Genomic DNA, 22535 nt, shown 5'->3' with positions numbered 1-22535 from the left:
GAGGGAAGGGGGATAACTGGGAAATACAGTCTAGTCATTTTTTCTATAATCCCATAACTTGCAGAGGTGAAAGTAGATCTCTGATACATGTTTTCAGTATTTCTCTCTTGTAAACTGTACTGCAATAATCATTCTTTTTTGTGTCTCTTTGTATGCCTCGACAAGAGGAGTTTCTCTGTGTATGCCCAGGAGATAAACTGTTAAGTCTTCGGGTACCTATCTTCAACTTTGCTAGCTATTGCCAAATCACTTTTGAAGTGACTGTACCAATTTGCATTCCAAACCATGTATGAAAGTTCATAATACTGTCAAACTTATTAGTTTATGTTAGTCTAATGAATTTTTTTTAAAAAAATTTAAAACTCAATACTGTGATTAGAATAGTCTTACTGAGTCCTGCTGATCCCTGGTCTTGGTCAGGAAAAAGAAAAGGAATGCCTGCAAGGGGTCCCTGGATGAGACTGGGCAAGTTTCCTATTCGAATCCACTTTAATCTCAAACTACTCATTTTAACCAGCATAATTCAGGTTAAATTAAAGATATAATTTTAACCAGCATAATTCAGGTTAAATTAAAGATATAATTTTAACCAGCATAATTCAGGTTAAAATTCAGGTTAACTAAAGAACTACTGAGACAACCGCACGTGGAATTTATTTCAAACTCACCCCCATCTCTAGCCCTCTTCTTACCCCCATACAGTGTCAAGGAGTTATGCAGCAAGTCGGTGTCAAAGAACACTGGAAACATCTTTCTGAAAGTCATTTATTTCTTTTGTCATTGCCAAACATTCCCCAGGTCTTACTCACCAGAAATTAACATAGCTTCTTCATTTCTCCTCCCTGACAACCCTCATCTACTGAAACAGCTTTAAGGGCACACTGCCAATGAAAATGCAGAGTGCACATACCATGTCCTTAACTTGTTTCAAAACTACCTATTCTGGCAGTAACCAATTCAGGTTTTGGTGCTCCCTTGTTTGAAAGTGGTCTTCACAAAAGCCCACATTTTAAAGCTATTTGGAGGAGCACAGAGAGTTAAAGTGGTAATAGCCTTTCAGAATTTGAAAAGGTAGCACTTATCTGTATCAGGGTTCATTTTTTATGTGGCGTATGCCACAAAATAGGCAAGAATATATAAGACCAATATTTACGCAAAACGGGGAAGAGAATCCAGAAACACGACAACAAAGCTGCTCTAACCAATGTTCCAGACAAAGCCACCCTCAAAGAGAAATAACCCATTAAACATTACCAGGTAGGCATGAGGTACAGAAAAAGAATTTTTCTTTCCAGCTCCAGATAAATATCTACATCTGGTGTCAAAGTGTCAGGATATAAAGAGGATAGAACTCCATATATAAAAGAGGATAGGACGATATTCTCAGAAAATTCAAAAAGACAGAGGTTGGCTAAGGGGATGGGTGAAAACAGTGGGGTGTAAACTAACAAGTGAGGTAAAGTCCAGGGAGAAGGAATGCGCACCTTGGTTTTCCCTCAGTGGCACTACCAGGAGCACTAGGAGACTGTCAAAACATCAGGGGCAATGTGATATTTCTCAATTCTTAAAACCAAAGAAGCAAAAATAAGCTTCAGAAGGCAAGTGATCATAGCTATGGATGAGGCCTCAGGCTCCAAGAAAGTTGGGGCAATATTTATTGCTGCTTCTACTTTCTCTTTCCTGTCATTTTAATGTTTGGGTCACGTTACTCCTAGGGCTGCTTTTCACGTCTGTGGGTCTAGTCACTGCTACTTGGTACAAAGCATTTCCCAGTATAAACAGCATAGGGTAGTTCTAGATTTTTCATCCTAAATGCATTTTCTTACTTTCAATCTTAAAATCATATTGAGAGGACAAACAGCCTCCATAAAGTTTGTTTCCCAAGGAGACAGAGTAAGCTTATTATATGAATGACAACAGTTCTAGCTTCTAGACTTGTTATATCACAAATACAAAATGACAAACCAGTTATGGTTTTAAAAAATTAATCTGGAATGGTTTCACAAGCTAGATGATGGAGCAGCTACTAAATCAATGGAGCTTCCAAGAACATTCTATACCCCAGGAAGGAAAGGACAACCAAAGAGGTTTCTTAGTTTTGTACAGGGCAAGAGGAGCCTATAGTTGGCCTTGAGAGGGAGCTCTTTGGGCAAGATAAGAAAAAAACAAGAGGACTTGAGGAGGAATAGCAGGAAAACCTACTAAAAGGGGAGGGGGGAATCAAAGTGTAAAAAGGGAAGACAGTGAAATTTACACAGGAGGAAGGAGCTGAGAAAGTCACAGCCTTACACAAACAGCTGAAAGAATCTTCACTCAGTCCTCCCAGCACAGGTCCCCGTGACAACAGCATCACATCTGCTTTCTTAGGAGCGTTTTTACACTGACTGCCTATTTCCTTCCTCGTTTATGATTAGTCTTTGGGGGCTTTACTTTCTGGAACTGTGCTGGCACTGGCTCCTGCTCTGGTTCTTTACAGGAGGCTGACACTACCAGTTCCTCATTTCTCCTCTGATCCTTCCCTACTCTAAGACTCAGCTCTGTCTCGGGAAGCTCAATGCCAGGCTGCTGCCGCCTTCTTAGAGACCTTCTGCTCCTGTGCTGCTGCCTCCGCTTTTCTTCTTCTTGCTGCCGCTGCTTTATCTTCATCAGCTTTTCAAAGCTTTTGGTTGTTGTTGGGTTTACAACGAACCAGTCCTAGAGAGGCAAAATAGAAATGTCATCCAGTTGAAACTATACTGAAGAACATAAAGGTGGAGGAAGAATGGAAAAAAGGCATGATTAGGGCAGAACACAGTAAGAAGGAAACAGATATGGAACCATACCTCAGGATTCTATATTTTAAGATGGAGAAATCCAATACAGAGCAGCTATTATAAGCACATATTTTGTAAGGCATAATTCCAGGGACTTTAATAAATGATCTATAAAGTCTGTTTACTTAGCATCATCCCACTCTTATATCTCCTGAGTATAAATCTCATCGTGAGACGTAACACATTGAGCCATAGGAGATTTTTATTCCACGATGGCATCGTAACTAAGAGTATGAATTTTGCAGCCAAGACCTCCTGGGTGCAAATCCCAGCTCTGTTTCTAGATACGTGACCATGGGCAAATTACTTAACATTTTCGAGGCTCACTTTAAAAAATTAAGGGGTAGGGGACATTAAATCCAATTATAAAGTATTTCTGCCAAAAACCAAAGAACTTCAATCTTATCAAGTGATCTGTTCAATCTTCTAAATCTACCAATTCACAGGAAAAGTCAGGATAGGGAGTTGAGCCCAATCTCTCTGCCCCACTGCAAGACTCCACTGCAGTGGTCCTTGTACGTCAAAAACAAACAACAACAACAACAAAAAGCAAAAGAGGAAATAGCCAGGATAGAGGAATACTACCATAGAGTGCAATCAGCAAAATTCCAGAATGTGGGTACATGTATGTGACAAGTGATCCGGTTTCTTCAATAAATGGCAAATGTGTAAAAATGAAGAGGAAGCTTTTAGTCTTGTACCATGTAATGAGATAGCCACTAGCCACGTGTGGTAAGTGATGTGTTTAAATGTAAGTAAAACAAATTAAGATATGCTTTCATGTAAAATATACACCAAATTTCAAAGACTTGGTATGAAAAAAATGTAAAATATCTCAATAATTTATTGATTTACATGTTAAAAATAACTTTAGATATATTGGGCTTAATAAATTATTAACATTAGTTTTATCTTTTTAAAATACTTTTTTAATGTGGCTACTAGAAAATTTTACATTATATACATGGCTCACAGTACATTTTTTTTGGATAGTACTGCTCTAGGTTAAAACAAACAAATGCAATATTTGGACTTTGTTTTAGATCCTAATTTGAATAAATCAACTCTGAAAAAACATTATAAGATAATCAGGGAAATTTAAATAACAACTGGATATATGATAATATTAAAATTCTTAACTTTTTTAGGTATAATGATGTTTGTGGTCATATGTTTTCAAAAGTCCTTATCTCTTACAGATACATATTGAAAGAAGCACTTACAGCTGAAATTATATGTGGAATTTGCTTTAAAGTAAGCCTTTAAGGGAGGAGAAAAGTGAGGTTATAAATGACACAAGATTGGCCATACACTGATGATTGCTGAGGATGGCTGACAGCACACTGGGTTCATTATGCTACTTTCTCTACTTTCATGTGTTTGAAATTTTCTGTTAAAAAAAAAAAAAAGGAGTGTAAGAAAATGTGATGGAGGGAGGAAGAAACAGGGTAAAGATGTTTTTACCACCCACGAAATTCATAAATAGAGGCATAAATCAATAAACGAATGCCTGGGAGCATGCCCCAAACCAAATGAAATTTGTTGGTTCCAACTCCGTTGGTTTTAACTTTTTAGGAAGAAAATGGACAAACCAGTTAACTATATAAAGGCCAGATTTTGTCAGGAGATAATTACCTTTTTTTTTTGAACAGAGTCTTGCTCTGTCACCCAGGCTGGAGTGCAGTGGCGCGATCTCAGCTCACTGCAACCTCCATCTCCCGGGCTCAAGCAAATCTTCTGCCTCAGCCTCCCAAGTAGCTGGGATTACAGGTGCCCGCCACCATGCCAGCTAACTTTTTAGTAGAGATGGGGTTTCACCATGATGGCCAGGCTGGTCTCAAACTCCTGACCTCAGGTGATCTGCCTGCCTCGGCCTCCCAAAGTGCTGGGATTACATGCGTCAACCACAGTGCCCCGCTGATATTTACCTTTTAAATACTCCCTGAAGCAAAAAAAGATATGCTATTATGACTAAAAAGATATGACTGCCTTCAGAAGACATCTCAGATTTTGGTTAGGGATTCTGAAAGCTTATGCCAGTAAAGCAACAGAAACCAAACTTTATGGAAGTAATTAAAACTCACATTGTTAAGTACTATCAAATTTGAGGGCAGAGAATAAATAAAGGTGTTCCCTTTATTTTTCCACATCAGGCAGCAATAGTTTCTGCAGTAAGATATTCCAAGAGAATGCACATTGTATTCCTAAGCTGTTGTAGGAGTACATAATTATATCATAAACAATTTCTCTGTTCACTTCTATTACTTAAAAACCTTCCCCAAGAGAAAATCCTTGACCTTCTGAACTTTAAAGCATTTTAATATACAATTTTTAAATTTTTTTATTTTGAAAACTTACAAACCTTCAGAAAAGTTGTAACAGTTCAATGAACAATCAAATTTACCATTGTTAATCTCCTTCCTTCCTCTCTTCCTTCTTCCCTCCTTTTTTCTTTTGTTGAACGATGTGCAAGTTACTTGCAGACATCATAATACTTCATCCCTAAACACTTCGGCATATATCTGCCTAAGGGCATTCTCCTGCATGACTACAACTATCACCTTTGGGAATGTTAACACTGACACAATACTATTATTTAATATAGTCAGCATTCAAATTTCCCCAACTGTCTCAATAATGTCCTTTATAGTTGTTTCATCCAGTATTTTAAACAGCATTAAAAATGGGTTGCTGGAAGACATCAGAATGCTAGAAGGCATGAATGTATAGAGATCACTGTGAAACAAGAATTTCGAACATGTAAATTCAACCTGGTTCCCAAATGTTTAACTAATTGGATTTAAAGGAATTAGAAGAGTTCAGGCTGGGCATGGTGGCTCACACCTATAATGCTAGCACTTTGGGAGGCCGAGGCAAGTGGATTACCTGAGATCAGGAGTTGAAGACCAGCCTGGCCAACATGGCAAAACCCCGTCTCTACTGAAAATACAAAAATTAGCCAGGTGTGGTGGCAGATGCCTGTAATCCCAACTACTCAGGGAGTATTGCTTGAACTCGAGAGCTGGAGTTTGCAATGAGCCCTCCAGATTGGGCAACAGAGCGAGACTCTGTCAAAAAAAAAAAAAAAAAAAAAGAAGAGTTCAAGGATGCTTACAGTCACAGTGATTTTTTTTTTTTTTTTTTTTTTGAGTCAGGATTTCTGTTGCCTAGGCTGGAGGGCAGTGGCGCAATCAGCTCACTGCAGCTTCAAACTCTTGGGTTCAGGTGATCCTCCTGCCTTGGCCTCCCAAAGTGCTGAGACCAGAGGCATGAGCCACTCCACCCACCCGTCAGAGTGTCTTCAAATACTTTCACAGAAAAATACAATTATATATCTAAGTTTAGAGAATATTTTAACTCTAATGTCTCTGGTAACCACTTTAGAGTTACTTTCCTTGAGATCCTTAATCCGTAACAACAGGGACAAAGCCTACCTCTCTTGTGGCTTACATATCAGGTCCACAGGATTACAAAAACCTCACCTCAGCATGGACAGAGTTGATGTGATACTTGACACCACTCTCTGACACAAATTCTTTCTGACATAGAAGACATTTGTATTTTCCAGCCACAAAGTTTCCCTATTTCCAAGAGAGAAACAAAAAGAATTATTGGTAAATTCAGAAACACATACCTGGGTTATGTGTAGGGACTGTTAGAGATGAAAAGAGGGAATTCTATTTCAGCAAAGGTTAAGAAGGAAAAAGATTAAATATAGTAATAGATTTAGGAAAACCAGCTTGGATGGATGATTACCAACATAAATCCATCCTAGTGTAATTCTGTTCCCATCACCCACCCTACTTCAACACAACCTGAAAGTCTCCTACTTTTTCTCAGGTAACATGCCACATCTTTCTAGCTTCCTATGTTGCTTTAACTTCACTTCCAGGTTGTCTTGGTTCCTCCCCCAAAATGATCAAATGCCCAAAATTCACCAGAGGCACCAATGTACAATTCTTCCCACTATGATCCACTGTTGCAAAAAGTGCCTTCAAAATCCAGAATTAGAAGAGTACCATCCATAATACCTAGTTTAAGGACTCAGAAACTAGGGTCAAGGTGACAAACTCCTAAGCATCCCTGGACAGAGCTGCTTTAGATGCCTACAACTCCCTTGTTGCCTTCAACTGAGACTTCTCTCCCCTCCTGAAGCTTCAGGTTTCCATGGTGCTCATTTTGTGTGAGGAGATTGGAAAATGGCAGCAATTCCCATGGCTGGTAGGTTGTAGGACACCTGGGTCAACATGGAAAAGATTCAGTGAGGTGAATCGCTGTTAGCCTGACACCCTATCCCACCTCCCATCCCCAGAGGCCAGTATGGTTCAGATGGGTATAGAGGATCTTTACCAATCCAGATAAGCACATATAAGGTGATTCTACAAAGTTTCAGGCCCACCCAAACAGGGCAGGCCCAGCGTAGGAGACGCTCAAATGCAAGGAGCTGAATCTCTTAGAATTCAGGGATAGGAACTCAGGGTAGGAACTCAGAACAAATATATTTTTCTCCGAATTCCTTTAACTTGATAATGACTTGTGACTATGGTGATCTTTTCTAAGCCTTGGACATGCCCTGGCATCCCACCCAATACTAAACCAATAATCTTTGAGACATGAAAAACTAAAGCAGCCTCTGAAGATAATGGTAAACAGGACAACTAGCTGTTCACCTAAACTGAATTCTCTTCCATGTCAGACTATTTTAGAGGACATGTTAAGATATTAAGTTTAAAAAGTTACAAACCAATGTACAAGAGCCCAGGTGAGCTTTAAGGCCAGACACACTACTGTAGACAGCCTCACAGCCCTGAAAAAGAGAAGAAATAGTGTGAAGACTATGCCAAATAGCTCCTTTCTCTGAACAATCTAGCCATTTACGCTGACCAACTCCACATTTGAAGGAAGAAAACCAATAATCTGTGCCACAAACCAAACGAAAAAAGAATATACATGCAAGCCACAAAAGCAAGAAGAAAAGCCAAGGAAAGGTAAAAAGAAAAGAAACAGAAGGTGAACAAGTTTTTTAGGAAAGATTAAGCCATTTCCTTCCCTTGGTACTTTCTCTGACACTTAAGAGAAACATGGAAAATTATAGTTAGTTTTTTTTTTTTAAATCTGCTTTATTTAGTGCAAATGTGTTCCCTCTTCTTTTGTATTTACTCCTCTGCAAAGTACTGAATCTACTATAGCTGTGATGGTTTAAAGATGGCTCTCTCCCTCATCTTGACTCTAGAAAATAAAAATATTTTTAGAATCGTAAAAATAAAGATGGCTGCAAATTATCTTCCACTCTTGCCATCAAGAAGTAGAGTCTAGTTACCCTTCTTGTGAATCTGGGTTAGTCCCATGATTCCTTTGATCAATAAAACACCATGGAAGTGATGCTGGCAAATTCTGAAGCTAGATTTTAAGAGATGTGCAGCCCTGCTTTCATGTTCTCAAAATATTCTCTGAAAAGTCAGTCACTGTGTACCCTGCTGGTAGCCCAACCACTCTGCTAGAGAAAGAGGCCATATGGACAGCCAACCTCCCAGATAAATGCAGCTGCACAGAAACCATCTTGAACATTCCAGTCTCACTGAGTTTCCAGCTGAACACACTCTCATGAGTGATTCCAGCTGATGCTACATATCGCAGGAGAACTGCCCTGCTGAGCCTTTACAGAATTACTGCTCTACAGAATTGTGAACAAATAAAATAATTGTTTTAAGCCACTGAGGCTCAGGTGTTTTGTCATGAAGGAATAAATAACAAAAGCATGCTTGATAAATATTTACTGAATAAATGAATGAGAAAGAACCACCTGGTTAGGACACTGAATACGATGATATTTCTTGATATCTGTCTTCCATTTATGTAGTACTTCCTGGCTGAAGGTAGGTAGCCCTGGGCGAGTATATTTTAACTACAAGACAAGACAACCAGAAACATTAGATAAATCCAACTCCCAACCAAAATATCCCAAAAGTTTGACACCCAACTCTTTAGGTTATATAATTCTGAAATCTATACTTTTGTATACAAAAAAACTGTAAGATATAAGACCCTGTAAAGTACCTGAAACTGGTAAGTATAATGGTCTATTGTTTGTCTTAGAAAAGTTTGATTTTTAACAGAGGACAAGAGACTCAGATATATTTCACCTACAGTTTAAAAAGAAAAAAAAGCTACAGAGTACTACATAGAATTAAAATATGTGTTAAAAAAGAACGATTCATAGGTTCTAATGATTAGGAAAGAAAAAAATAAATTTAAAAAATGTTAAAAGAGAGAGAGGGATACAAATTCGCATTCATATACTCATCATAAATGCAGATGAGTAAAAGGTTAGAAGTGTATAAATCAAAATATTAACAGTGGTTTTCTCTGTTAGAATTTTTTTTTTTTTTTTTGAGACAGAGTCTCACTCTGTCACCCAGGCTGGAGTGCAATGGCACGATCTCGGCTCACTGCAAGCTCCGCCTCCTGGGTTCACGCCATTCTCCTGCCTCAGCCTCCCGAGTAGCTGCAACTACATCTCTGGTAGAATTTTGAATCATTTTAATATTTTTTCCTACCTATCTGCATTTCTAATTTTTCTTCAATTATAACATGCTAATTTTGGTATTTTTAAAATTCTAAAACAAAAAATTAAGGTTCAAGATGAAACAGGGATGTGAGAGAAATCAGGGAACAGCTAATACATAATATTTGCTTATACTTCAAAAGTAGAATTATTTCTAGCACTTTTTTTTTACAGGCTTTGACTTGAGTTGATCTCTCCTTACAACTACAACTAGAGTTTCCAGAGAGGAGAGAGCAACCTGCACAGACAATTCTTGCAAAGTCCATGGGTAAATAGTTGTATTTCTGGTGAGTAAACAATCTTCCTGCTTTGACAATGGAAGTGTCTGAAAAGAAGCTGATTCTCCGCGACAAAAAAAACATACTCAAAGCCCATAAAGGTAATGGAGAAAGTAAGGAAGGTAGCCCAAAGAACCTCTGGTAAATCTTTGAAAGAATAGAGTACACAGTACTTTCATAGAGTACAGAGGTGGCTTTATTTATAAGCATTTAATCTCCTCTGAAGCTAGTGTAAATGGGCCTATCTAAAATCTTTTTTACAGCTCCATAGTACATAGTTTATATAAATACAGTTATAAATGTATCATAAATATGATAGTAATAAACTAGTAATAAACTATCATATTTATGTAAATGAAGTACTATCCAGCTATAAAAAAAGATGAAGATGATTTCTATAAACACATGTGGAGTAATTTCCAGGATAATCAGTTGACCCTTGAACAACATGGGTTTGAATTGTGCAGGTCCACTTATATGTGGATTTTTTCAACCAACCAAAGACCAAAAATACTGTATTTTCGGTACACAAAACCCATCTACATAGAAGACCACTTTTCATATACACAGGTTTGTCAGGGCTGACTGCGGAACTTAAGCATGCACAAATTTAGGTATTCACAGAGGTCCTGGAACCAATGTCCCACATACACTGAGGGACAACTGTATATATATATGTTTGTCTGTTTTATTTTTTTTTTTGAGATGGAGTCTCGCTCTGTTGCCCAGGCTGGAGTCCACTGTTGCTATCTTGGCTCACTGCAACCTTCGCCTTCCAGGTTCAAGCGATTCTCCTGTCTCAGTCTTCCAAGTAGCTAGGACTACAAGCATGTGCCACCATGCCCAGCTAATTTTTGTATTTTTAGTAGAGACAGAGTTTCACCATGTTGGCCAGGATGGTCTCAATCTCTTGACCTCGTGATCTGCCTGTCTCAGCCTCCCAAAGTGCTGGGATTACAGGCATGAGCCACCACACCCGGCCACAACTATATTATTAAGTGAAACAAAGCAGAGTAACAAAAAAATTATCTGTAGTAAGAAAGAAGGGGATATAAGAAAATATACATGTATCTGATGATCCACCACATAAAAATACAGGAAGGATAAACTGAAAACGAATGAGTTTGGTTATCTTTGGAGGTATATGGGAACACAGTAGAAAGAAAAGGGGAATGGGAATGGAATAGTTGGGATGAGGAGTAGTGACTCAGAACATATCTCTTTGAATATGTCTGATTTAGAACCATGGTGGTTTCATATACTCCCAAAATAAATGACTAGTTACATTAAATAGGATGTAGGGGAAACCCAAAACTTAATAAAAATAACACATGAATCTATTACAAATAAGTGACACAATGATGGGGACAGGAAAGAAAAAACCAACCTCGGTAACTTTGGAAAATACTATTTTCACTATATACTGTAAGGCACAAGATGAAAAGAGGTATATACAAATATAGAAAATTTGTTTTTTACAGAGGAATGAGTTGGTAATTCTAAAACTATTTTATGTACTACTAGAATTGAGCAAATAAGTAAATATACTGTGGATAATGAGAACCAGGTTTCTCACTGTTGGAGAAAGAAGTTACAAATAAGGAAAAAGGAAGACTAGAAGGAAACTTGTGGTGCTGGATTGGAAATGAAGGTCTCATGGCTTTTAATACACATACAGATAGCCATAAAAATAAATATGGATGTGTATGTGTGCATGTATGACTATACATGCATTTATATCCTAACTCTATCTACCAAGAAGGCACAGAAACAATGACACTCCAGTAGAACAAGGACTAAAATGTTCACTTCTAAATATATTCTTTAATAAAAGGAACCAGGATTCCTTAGAGAAATGGTTGATTCCAGGGCTGGGGCCGGAAAAATGGAAGATAAGCCTACGGCCTGTCTTATCATGTCATAAAGTAAAAAATGTTCTCGGCCGGGCGCGGTGGCTCAAGCCTGTAATCCCAGCACTTTGGGAGGCTGAGGCGGGCGGATCACGAGGTCGGGAGATCGAGATCATCCTGGCTAACACAGTGAAACCGCGTCTCTACTAAAAAAATACAAAAATCTAGCCGGGCAAGGTGGCGGACGCCTGTAGTCCCAGCTACTCGGGAGGCTGAGGCAGGAGAATGGCGTAAACCCGGGAGGCGGAGCTTGCAGTGAGCTGAGATCCGGCCACTGCACTCCAGCCTGGGCGACAGAGCGAGACTCCGTCTCAAAAAAAAAAAAAAAAAAAGAAAAATGTTCTCAAAAAAAGATAGGGGATGTCAAAAAGACATAGGAGCCCACTTGAAAGAGCTCTCAACTGCCAAATCTGGGACACGTTAAGCAGCAATATAAATAATAATAGTACTGGATTATAACCCATGGAATAAAATAAATATCATTGAGTCTTTACTTACACAAATAAATAGAGAAAAACAACAGATCTTTTCACAGTAGAGTTCTAATCAATAATTATAGAAAAAAAGATGGAAACTGAAAATCATTATGTAAACATCACAGGCATAACTGTTGACGGCAGCCAGGCGCAGTGGTTCATGCCTGTAATCCCAGCACTCTGGGAGGCCGAGGGGGGTGGATCACAAGGTCAGGAGTTCGAGATCATCCTGGCCAATATGGTGAAACCCCGTCTCTACTATAACTACAAACATTAGCTGGGCGTGGTGGTGCGCACCTGTAGTCCCAGCTACTCAGGAAGTTGAGGCAGAAGAATCGCTTGAACCCGGGAGGCGGAGGTTGCAATGGGCCGAGACCACGCCACCGCATTCCAGCCTGGGTGACAAAGTAAGACTCCGTCTCAAAAAAAAAAAACCAAAAAAAAAAAAAAGCTGTTACTGGCAAATATCGTCAATGGATGCTAATCTAAGTAGGCAACAGTATAAGAAACAGGATATGTGCATATTCCATCTCCCCACAAAATATTCACTAATTACAAATGGGAAGATTGTAGTTTTGCCATTAAGATACTTAGAAAACACACCATAAGCAACTAATCAAATTATCATCATCAGTAAGAGACAAATCAACATCATATACCTTTTGATATGATACATGGAGAAGGGCCAACATTGCTTCAGTGGTATTCTTGCCAAAGACATATAGAACTCTCAACCTAATCTTGAGAAAATATCATGCAAATCCATATTGGGGAACATTCTACAAAATAACCAGCCAGTTCTCTTCAACAGCATCAAAGACATAAAAGACAAAGCCAGGGGAACTATAACAGATTGGAAGAGACTAAGGAGACACAGAAATGAAATAAAATGTGGTATCCTCATAATATCCTAAGGTATGGTTATGTAAGGCATTAGGAGAAGCTAGGTGAAGAGCATTTGGAAACTCTGCTAACTAGTCTAAAATTATTTCAAAGTTAGAAGTTTTTTAAAAAGAATATACATTGCTTATATATACATCAAGAAACAGTGGAAAGATGCACAAGAAGCTGATAAGAATGGTTAACCATGGGGACAGGACAGAACAAGGACACAGTGGGAGTGGGCTAATTCAATGTTTAGCATCATTTTGAGTTTTTTAACCATTTGAAGAATATGTCATCTACTCAAAAAGATAAAATTTTTATATTTAAGAAAGAATAACGCCTTTTACCTATACACTGTCAAAAATACAAACCAGGCCATGCACAGTGGCTCACGCCTATAATCCTAGCGCTTCAGGAGGCCGAGGCAGGCAGATTGCCTGAGCTCAGGAGTTTGACACCAGTCTGGGCAACATGGCAAAACCCATCTCTACAAAAATTAGCTGGGCGTGGTTGTGCGTGCCCGTAATCCCAGCTACTTGGGAGGCTGAGGCACGAGAATCGCTTGAACCTGGGAGGCGGAGGATGCAGTAAGCCGAGATCGCACCATTGCACTCCAGCCTGGGTGACAGAGCAAGACGCTGTCTCAAAAAAAAAAAAAAAAATATATATATATATATATATATAAAACCTATTTGATGATTTTAGGAAAGCATCTGCTGGATGAGAATACCCAACTTTATCAATGAGTTAACAAATATATTTATTTATTTATCTATTTATTTTTTGAGACGGAGTCTCGCTCTGTCACTCAGGCTGAAGTGAAGTGGCGCAATCTCGGCTCACTGCAACCTCTGCCTCCCGGGTTCAAGTGAATCTCCTGCCTCAGCCTCCTGAGTAGCTGAGAGTACAGGAAAGCACCACCATGCCCAGCTAATTTTTTGTATTTTTAGTAGAGATGGGGTTTCACTGTGGTAGCCAAGATGGTCTTGATCTCCTGACCTCCTGATCCGCCCGCCTTGGACTCCCAAAGTGCTGCGATTACAGGCGTGAGCCACTGCGTTTGCCAACAAATTTATTCTATTTTATGTTTTTTATTTTATTTTATTTATTTTATTTTTTGAGATGAAGTCTTGCTCTGTGGCCCAGGCTAGATTGCAGTGGCATGATCTTGGCTCTCTGCAACCTCTGCCTCCCAGGTTCAAACTGTTCTCCTGCCTCAGCCTCCCCAGTACCTGAGACTACAGCTGTGACTACAGGTGTGTCCTACCTGGCTAATTTTTTTTTTGAGACAGATTTCCGCTCTTGTCACCCAGGCTGAAGTGCAATGGCATGATCTTGGCTCACTGCAATCTCTGCTTCCCAGGTTCAAGCGATTCTCCTGCCTCAGCCTCCCAAGTAGCTGGGATTACGGGTGCCCGCCTCCACCTCCAGCTAATTTTTGTATTTTTAGTAGAGAAGGGGTTTTGTCACGTTAGCCAGGCTGGTCTCGAACTGCCGACCTCAGGTGATCGGCCTGCCACGGCCTCCTAAAGTGCTGGGATTACAGGTATGAGCCACTGTAGGCCCAGCCACTAATTTTTAAAATATTTTTAGTAGAGACAGGGTTTCATCATGTTGACGAAGCTGGTCTCGAACTCCTGACCTCGTGATTCGCCCACCTCGGCCTCCCAAAGTGCTGGGATTACTTTAAAGGCATGAGCCACTGCGCCCGGCCAGTTAACAAATATTTAAATTTCCTTATGATATCCTATGCACAGTGAAACCTGACTGTAATATCAACTATCACTGTGCAAAACCCACATTTAAGTTGGATTTAGATAGCTATGTACTTTAGCCTGTAGCAGGGAAAAAAAAAAATGTAGAAATAAGTCCAAACAAAAAGTTAACTCTATATTCAAAATACAAGTCCTAAGAACAAGGAAGCTTAACCAAGAGTCATAACCACCCTGGACTGATTTTTTTTTTTTTTTTTTTTTTTTTTTTTTTGAACTGAGTTTGCCCCCCCCTGAGTGCAGTGCAAATGCAAGCTCCGCCTCCCGGGTTCAAAAATACAATCCAATTCTGGACTCAGGCGACCCCTCGTCGCCCGGCTAGTTTTTGTATTTTTAGTAAGACGGGCATCCACCAGGGTCCGATCCTGCCTCGCATACCTACCACACCTGGACTGAGCACGCATCCCGCCCTGACTGATTTTTACACCAAAAAAGACATAAGTATTAGAAAACGAGGGTTTGACCTTACTTTCCTCTCCTTTTTTTTTTTGGAGACAGAGTTTCACTCTGTCGCCCAGGCTGGAGTGCAGTGATGTAATCTCGGCTCACTGCAACCTCCACCTCCCGGGTTCAAGCGATTCTCCTGCCTCAGTCTCCTGAGTAGCTGGGACTATAGATGCCCACCACCACACCCGGCTAATTTTTGTGTTTTTAGTAGAGATGGGGTTTCACCATGTTGGCCAGGATGGTCTCGATCTCCTGACCTCATGATCCACCCACCTCAGCCTCCCAAAGTACTGGAATGTCAGCCTTGAGCCACTGCGCCCAGCCTTACTTTCTTGTAAGACATAACATTCCTCTCACATAGGTCAGAGCCCTATGCCAAATGTGAACTTCTTGAAACCCTGGAGAATAAGAGCCCTTTGCTCCTCTCTTACTCCTTATTACGTATCCCTTCAACCTGCTCCCAAGACAGTCCCATAGTCATATATCCTTGTTTCCTTTTGGCTAAATAATGCCCCTTCTTCTATGATCTATTTTAATAGATTCTAATAGATCCAAGGGCTTCCAAACAGGTTCTGCACCCCTCAGAAGTATGCTTGGGGCCATGTAGGGCAACAATGAAAGGATCAAGAAGAAGAAAGCCAAGTAGACAAGGCTTTGGGCTCACTACTCACAGCTACTCAGAGCAAATCTGTTTTTAAGTTATTTTATATACTGGTGTTTTGCATAGGATTTTATTTTGAAAAAAGCGGGGGAGAGGAGTTCTGTTACTACAAAACAAACTGAAACCACTTATCTCAACTAAATATAAACTACTACATATGAACTAACAAAACAAAAACACATTAAACAAAAATCTAATCTGGGAATTCAGGTTCCCTCTGGAAGTAGTCCAGAATTAAGAGGGCTCTTTAAGGAATTTACGAAACAGACTGTCGCTCTAGAACCTAACTGAATCCAAATACCGAAGCTAGATCAGATGTACTCTATCTCCAAAGATAAACAACAAAATACTGCCTATCACGTACTCACTCAAGTACATTTACTTCTCTGTGTACAGTAGACACAACGTTAGACATAATGGTTCCCAAATTGATACATGCTTCTGCCTTACCTTTCGATCATCAGGTACCAGGTCCTGAAGCACCTTCCTCTTGGGCCATTCCTTGGCCAGTTCAGCAGAGGCCAGCTCCTGCAGGTGGTATACAGCTATCTTGGCAGAACGTCTCTGAACTCGGCCCCCACTCTTTGACTCTAGGTTCATCTCCTTTAAGCACTCTGGCTGTCCTGACTCTGGAAAGAAGGATATCTGCAAGAATGAAACATAGCAAAACATAGGCCTGAGAAGTGACATCTATCACAGCCAGTGATTAAAGGCTGAGCTTCCTGCTCTAAATATCAAAAGAGCTATGTAGTAGAAATTACTAACCACTAGCATCAAGTTCCACCATATCAATGTATATTTTACTGGTAAAAAAAAAAAAAAAAGCTTCTTGGGGCCAGGCGCGGTGGCTCACGCCTATAATCCCAGCACTTTGGGAGACCAAGGCGGGTGGATCATCTGAGGTCAGGAGTTCGAGACCAGCCTGGCTAACATGGTGAAACCCTGTCTCTACTAAAAATATAAAAATTAGCTGGACGTGGTGGCACACGCCTGTAGTCCCAGCTACTCGGGAGGCTGAGGCAGGAGACTCGCTTGAACCAGGGAGGTAGAGACTGCAGTGAGCCAAGATCACTGCCATTGTACTCCAGCCTGGGTGACAATGAAACTCTGTCTCAAAAAAAAAAGACTTCTTAGTGGTTAAAAGACACATTCGTATGCAAAGAAACAAATCTTAACCCATTCCTCACACTATGTATACACATTAACTCAAAATGGACCATAGCCCTAAATGTAAAACATAAAACTATAAAACTTCTAGAAGAGAGCAACGGAGAAAATGTGTGTGATCCTGTGTATGATGGTTTTTTGATGTGTCAAGTTGGCTGGGATACAGTCATCAGTTAGTCAATCAAACATAAATCTAAGTGTGTTGATGTGAAGGTATTTTGCAGATGTGATAAAAGTCTACCATCAGTTGACTTTAAGTAAGAAAGATCCAGCAGAAGAAGAGGCAGGAGAGATTCAAAGCATGAGAGACATCCAACCTGCTATCTCTGACTTGCATACTACGGCCAAGAGCCAGGGAATGCAGGTGGCCTTTGGAAACGAAGAACTCTTAGCCCACAGCAAATAAGGAAAGGAGCTCCTGCAACTGCACGGAACTGAATTCTTGAACAATCTGAATGAGTCTGGAAACATATTCTCCCACTAGAGCCTCTAAAAAACAACAGCCCTACCGATACTGATTCCAGCCTAGTGACGCTCTAAGCAGAGGAACGAGCTGAAGCATCCTATAACTGGATTTCTTACCTAAAGAACGGTGAGATAATAAATTTGTGTTGCTTTAAGCTAGTTTGTGGTGATTCACAGTAGCAACAGAAAATTATACACTAAGGGCCAGGCACAGTGGCTCACGCCTATAATCCCAGAACTTTGGGAGGCCGAGGCAGGCGGATCACCTGAGGTCAGGAGTTTGAGACCAGCCTGACCAACATGGTGAAACCCCATCTCTACTAAAAATACAAAAATTAGCCAGGTGCGCTCGCCGGCAGCTGTAATCACAGCTACTCAGGAGGCTGAGGCAGGAGAATCACTTGAGCCCGGGAGGCAGAGGTTCCAGTGAGCCAAGATCACACCAGCCTGGGCAACACTCCAGCCTGGGCAACAGAGCCTGGGCAACAGAGCGAGACTGGGCACTCCAGCCTGGGCAACAGAGCGAGACTCTATCTCAAGAAAAAAAAAGGAAAGAAAATTATACATTGAGTTAAGCAAAGATTTCTTAGATATGACAAAAGCATTTTCCATAAATGAAAAAATACATAAATTGAACTATACCAAAATTTAAAACTCTATTCTTCAAAAGACAATGTTAAAAAAAAGATAAAGAACTTGTATCCGGAATGATAAAAAACCCAAAATACATCTCAAACTTAATAAGACAACAAAAATCTTCCCCCCAAAAATGAACAAAGGATTTGAACAGACACTTCATTAAAGACATACAAATCACCAGTAAGCACATGCAAAGATGGTCAACAACATTAAGCATTGTTAGTCATTAGGGAAATGAAAATTTAAACCACAGTAAAGTACTACTACATACCTATTAGAATGAATCAAAAAATAAAATTGACAATAATAAACATAGACAAGGATGCAAAGCAAACGGAGTTCTCATACTTCGCCGGTGGGAATGCAAAATGGCACAGCCACTTTGGGAAACAATGCAGCAGTTTCTTATGAGTTAAATATACATTAATCATATGACCCAGAAATCTCATTCCTAAGTATTTACCCAAGGGAAATTAAAATTTATTTTCACATAAAAACCTTTTTTGCCAGGTGCAGTGGTTCACACCTGTAATCCCAGCATTCTGGGAGGCCAAGGCAGGCAGATCACTTGAGCCCAGGAGTTCAAGATCAGCCTGGCCAACATGGCGAACACCCATCTCTACTATAAATACAAAAATTGGCTGGGCGCAGTGGCACTCGCCTGTAATCCCAGCTACTTGGGAGGCTGAGGTGGGAGGATAGCTTGAGCCCGGGAGGCAGAGGTAGCAGTGAGCCAAGGTGGCTTCACCCTGGGCAAAAGAGCAAGACCCTGTTTCAAAAAAACAAAACAAAACACAACAATCTTTTTGTTGTTTTTGAGTCAAGGTCTTGCTGTGTCACCCAGGTTGGAGTACAGTGGCACCATCTCAGCTCACTGCAACCTTTGCCTCCTGGGCTCAAGGCATCCTCCCACCTCAGTCTCCCAAGCAGCTGGGACTACAGGCGTGTGCCACCCGCGCCCAAAAATAGAAAATAATTTTTGTATTTTCTATAGAGACGGAGTTTCACCATGTTGCCCAGCTGGTCTCGAACTCCTGAGCTCAAGCGATCCACCTGCATCAGCCTCCCAAAGTGCTGGGATTACAGGTGTGAGTCACCATGCCCAGCCCAAAACCCTCTGTGAATGTTTATAGCAGCTTTATTCATGATCGTCAAAAACTAGAAACAACCAAATGTTCTTCAACCGGTAAGTAGATAAACAACAAACTTGAAACATCCATACAATGAAATCCTAGTCAGAAAAAAAAAAGGAATAAACTAATGATATATGCAACACATGGATGAATTGCGAATGGATTATGGTAAATGAAAGAAGTTAGACTCAAAGGCTACATGCTGTGTGATTCAATTTACATGACATTCTGAAAAGGGTAAAACTATAGGATCAGAAAATAGATCAGTGGTTGCCAGGGGCTGCAGCTAGAGGAAAAGGCTGACTAAAGTAACATAAGTCAACTTCAGGAGGTGACGGAATTATAAAACATCTTTTTTTGTTTGTTTTGAGACAAGGTCTCACTCTGTTACCCAGGCTGGCATGCAGTGGTATAATCACAGCTCTGCAGCCTCAACCTTCTGGGCTCAAGTGATCATCCCACCTCAGTTTCCCAAGTACTTGGGACTACAGGTGTACACCACCATGCCTGGCTTATTTTTTCATTTTATGTAGAGACAGAGTCTCACCATGTAGCCCAACCTGGTCTCAAACTCCTGGGCTCAGGCAATCCACCCACCTCAGCTTCCCAAAGTGCTCGGATTATAGGTGTGAGCTAAGGCACCCTGACTAGTCTACGTGTTGAGTGTGATAGTGGTTACATGACTATATACATGTGTCAAAATTCTTACTAATTATGCACTAAAATGGTAAACGTTATCATATGTAAATTACATCTTAACAAATGACTCTAAAAAAAAAAATAAACCACAGGGTAGGAAACCTTGGAAATGTAATCAGAAAAAAAAAAAAAAAATTAAACCAAAAAAATGAAAGAGGAACCAGCTGGACAGATGCTCATAAAAGCTCTAGCTATGGGGGAATGCCTTTAGTTTTAAAAGGATAACAATGGGGCTGGGCACAGTGGCTCACGCCTGTAATCCCAGCACTTTGGGAGGCCGAGGTGGGCAGATCACCTGAGATAGGGAGTTCGAGACCAGCTTGGCCAACATGGTGAAACCCCGTCTCTACTAAAAATACAAAAATTAGCTGGGCGTGGTGGCACGTGCCTGTAATCCCAGCTATTTGGGAAGCTGAGGTGGGAGAATCACTTGAACCTGGGAGGCAGAGGTTGCAGTGAGCCAAGATTGCTCTACAGCACTCGAGCATGGGCAATGGAGGGAAAGTCCGTCTCAACAATATATAAATACATGAACTAATTAAGTAATGGGCTGGGCACGGTGGCTCACACCTATAATCCCAGCACTTTGGGAGGTCAAGATAAGAGGATAGCTTGAGGCCAGGAGTTCGAGACTGGTCTGTGCTACATAATGAGACACCTGTCTCTACAAAAAATGAAAAACAAAAAAATTAGCTGGGCATGTGGCGCAAGCCTGTAGTCCTGGCTACTTAGGAGCCTGAGGCAAGAAGATGGCTTGAGCCCAAGAGTTCAAGACTGCAGTGAGCTATGATCCCACCACTGCACTCAAGTCTGAGACAGCAAGATCTTGTCTCTTAAAGAAAAAAATATATATATATAAAATATATATACACTATATAAAAATATATGATATAAAATATATAATAATGAGTTTACTTCTGCCTGAACTATACTTTGAATTTTGACTTATCTAACCTAATAATGTTCAAAAGGCAGAAATAAGAAAAGGACAAAGAAAGAACAAAGAAGAGCGAACACAAGCATTCAGAGACTAAAAGAGGATACAAATGAGGAACCAAACACATATGGGAAGATAGAGGGCTAAGGACTCACCACCAAATACATCCCCATGCAGGGTATAGAAAGGAATCAGTACTCACAGGCCCATGCTCTGACCTCAGGTGATACGCAAGTCCAGCCTTCGACCTATATGGTTTTCCACAGTGGTGACATTTCAGGGTCATCTTTTCCAGCTCTGCAGCCCCTTTGCCACATTTTCTAACATGGTAAAGATATCCCATGATGCTGGTGAAGCTACTGGAGCAACTCTGAACACAGGAGAGAAGCCTAAACTATAATCTTACATCTTTTGACATGATCCCTAAATTTCTAAACAGTCATAAAGCATGCACCACCACAAAATACAAATAGACCCTCTGATTTCAGTAGACACTCTCCAACATCTCCCATCGGCACAACCCTTCCTTGTCTCTGGCCACCCTATGGTTGAAAATCAACCATGATTTTCAATCAGCTTAGTAGCCCTTGATAAACTACAACTGTGCATCTACTCTATGTCACAGCTTTCTCTTTGGTCTGTGATTCAACCCCATCCCAATATCAAATACCCAGCAATTTATACCAAAGTTCAGCACAGTGAAGGGTCACTGGGATCCTCTTCATCACATTAAAAAATGGATGGTAAGGAAACCCCATTAAACAAAGGGAAGGGGAATAAAAATAATTTTTTGGAAATGAGGAAGAAAATAAAGAACTATTAATGATTCAAGAGACCAAAATAGTGCAGAACTAGGAAGTCAACAATGAGGAAGAGAAGAAATGGAAAGAAGAACAGAAGACATTGACCTGAGAATTCAGGGAGAAGGAACTGCTGTCCTTGGGCCCTTACCTCACGCATGCACCTGAGCTTTCCCAGTCTCTTTAGAACCGTTCGGAGCCTTTCCCTCTCAGTTGGCTCATCTATTTCATCTCCGGCTTTCAAAATGGGCTAGAAATCAAGAGAAGCAAACAAGATGATGATTCATGTAAAAGATAATATCAGATAATATCAGGGAAAAAAAATATCAGAGGAGAATCAAGGTTTGGACTGGCAGCTAAGCTGGTGCTAATGAAGCCCAAGTTATCTGACTCCTGGCTTTCTCCATCTTCTCCTAAACAAAGGAAGTGAATATAATGGAAATAAGAGTTCTGAGCCTCTACCTCCCAGGATACGAACCTTTGGAGCCAACCTAAACACACAAATATTTATGGATTCATGCAAAGGTTTCGTTGTACATTAACTCTTTTATCAAAAGGCTCTTCTTACTCACACCCTTATTAAATCCCAGAGCCATCTGCACTGAGATATCTACACTCACGTAAGTAAAAGACATCCAGGCTGGGCACAGTAGCTCACGCCTGTAATCCCAGCACTTCGGCAGGCCAAAGAGGGCGGATCACCTGAGGTCAGGAGTTCGAGACCAGCCTGGCCAATGTGGTGAAACTCAGTCTCTACTAAAAATACAAAAAATTGCTGGGCGCGGTGGCTCACGCCTGTAATCCCAGCACTTTGGGAGGCCAAGGCAGGCAGATCACCTGAGGTCGGGAGGTCAAGACCAGCCTGACCAACATGGAGAAACCCCTATC

The 22535-nt window shown here is 40.5% G+C and overlaps 1 protein-coding gene across 8 annotated transcripts in view; it reads right to left on the bottom strand.

Annotated features, from left to right (window-relative positions):
* Positions 1-749: 749 nt before the first annotated feature.
* The window catches only part of ZNF512 (zinc finger protein 512), a 39606-nt gene continuing 17820 nt past the window's right edge, over positions 750-22535 (bottom strand). For 4 of the 8 annotated variants that reach the window (XM_010371208.1, XM_010371210.1, XM_010371211.1 and 1 more), the window contains 7 exons: positions 21799-21897; positions 21050-21217; positions 16258-16452; positions 8617-8718; positions 7558-7620; positions 6296-6394; positions 750-2694 (listed from right to left, as the gene is read on the bottom strand). In XM_010371208.1, the coding sequence (XP_010369510.1) occupies positions 2389-2694; positions 6296-6394; positions 7558-7620; positions 8617-8718; positions 16258-16452; positions 21050-21217; positions 21799-21897 (1032 nt within the window). In that variant the 3' untranslated portion in view covers positions 750-2388. Of the gene's footprint in view, positions 2695-4124; positions 4204-6206; positions 7051-7557; positions 7621-8616; positions 8719-16257; positions 16453-21049; positions 21218-21798; positions 21898-22535 lie in introns of those variants that run through there. The other 4 variants (XR_004054430.1, XR_004054428.1, XR_004054429.1 and 1 more) reach the window with 4 other exon arrangements.

The sequence above is a fragment of the Rhinopithecus roxellana genome, chromosome 17 (genome assembly GCF_007565055.1).
Source record: "Rhinopithecus roxellana isolate Shanxi Qingling chromosome 17, ASM756505v1, whole genome shotgun sequence".
Taxonomy (NCBI): domain Eukaryota; kingdom Metazoa; phylum Chordata; class Mammalia; order Primates; family Cercopithecidae; genus Rhinopithecus; species Rhinopithecus roxellana.
Note: the sequence above shows the minus strand (reverse complement) of the source record. Positions and strands in the feature narration are given on the sequence as shown.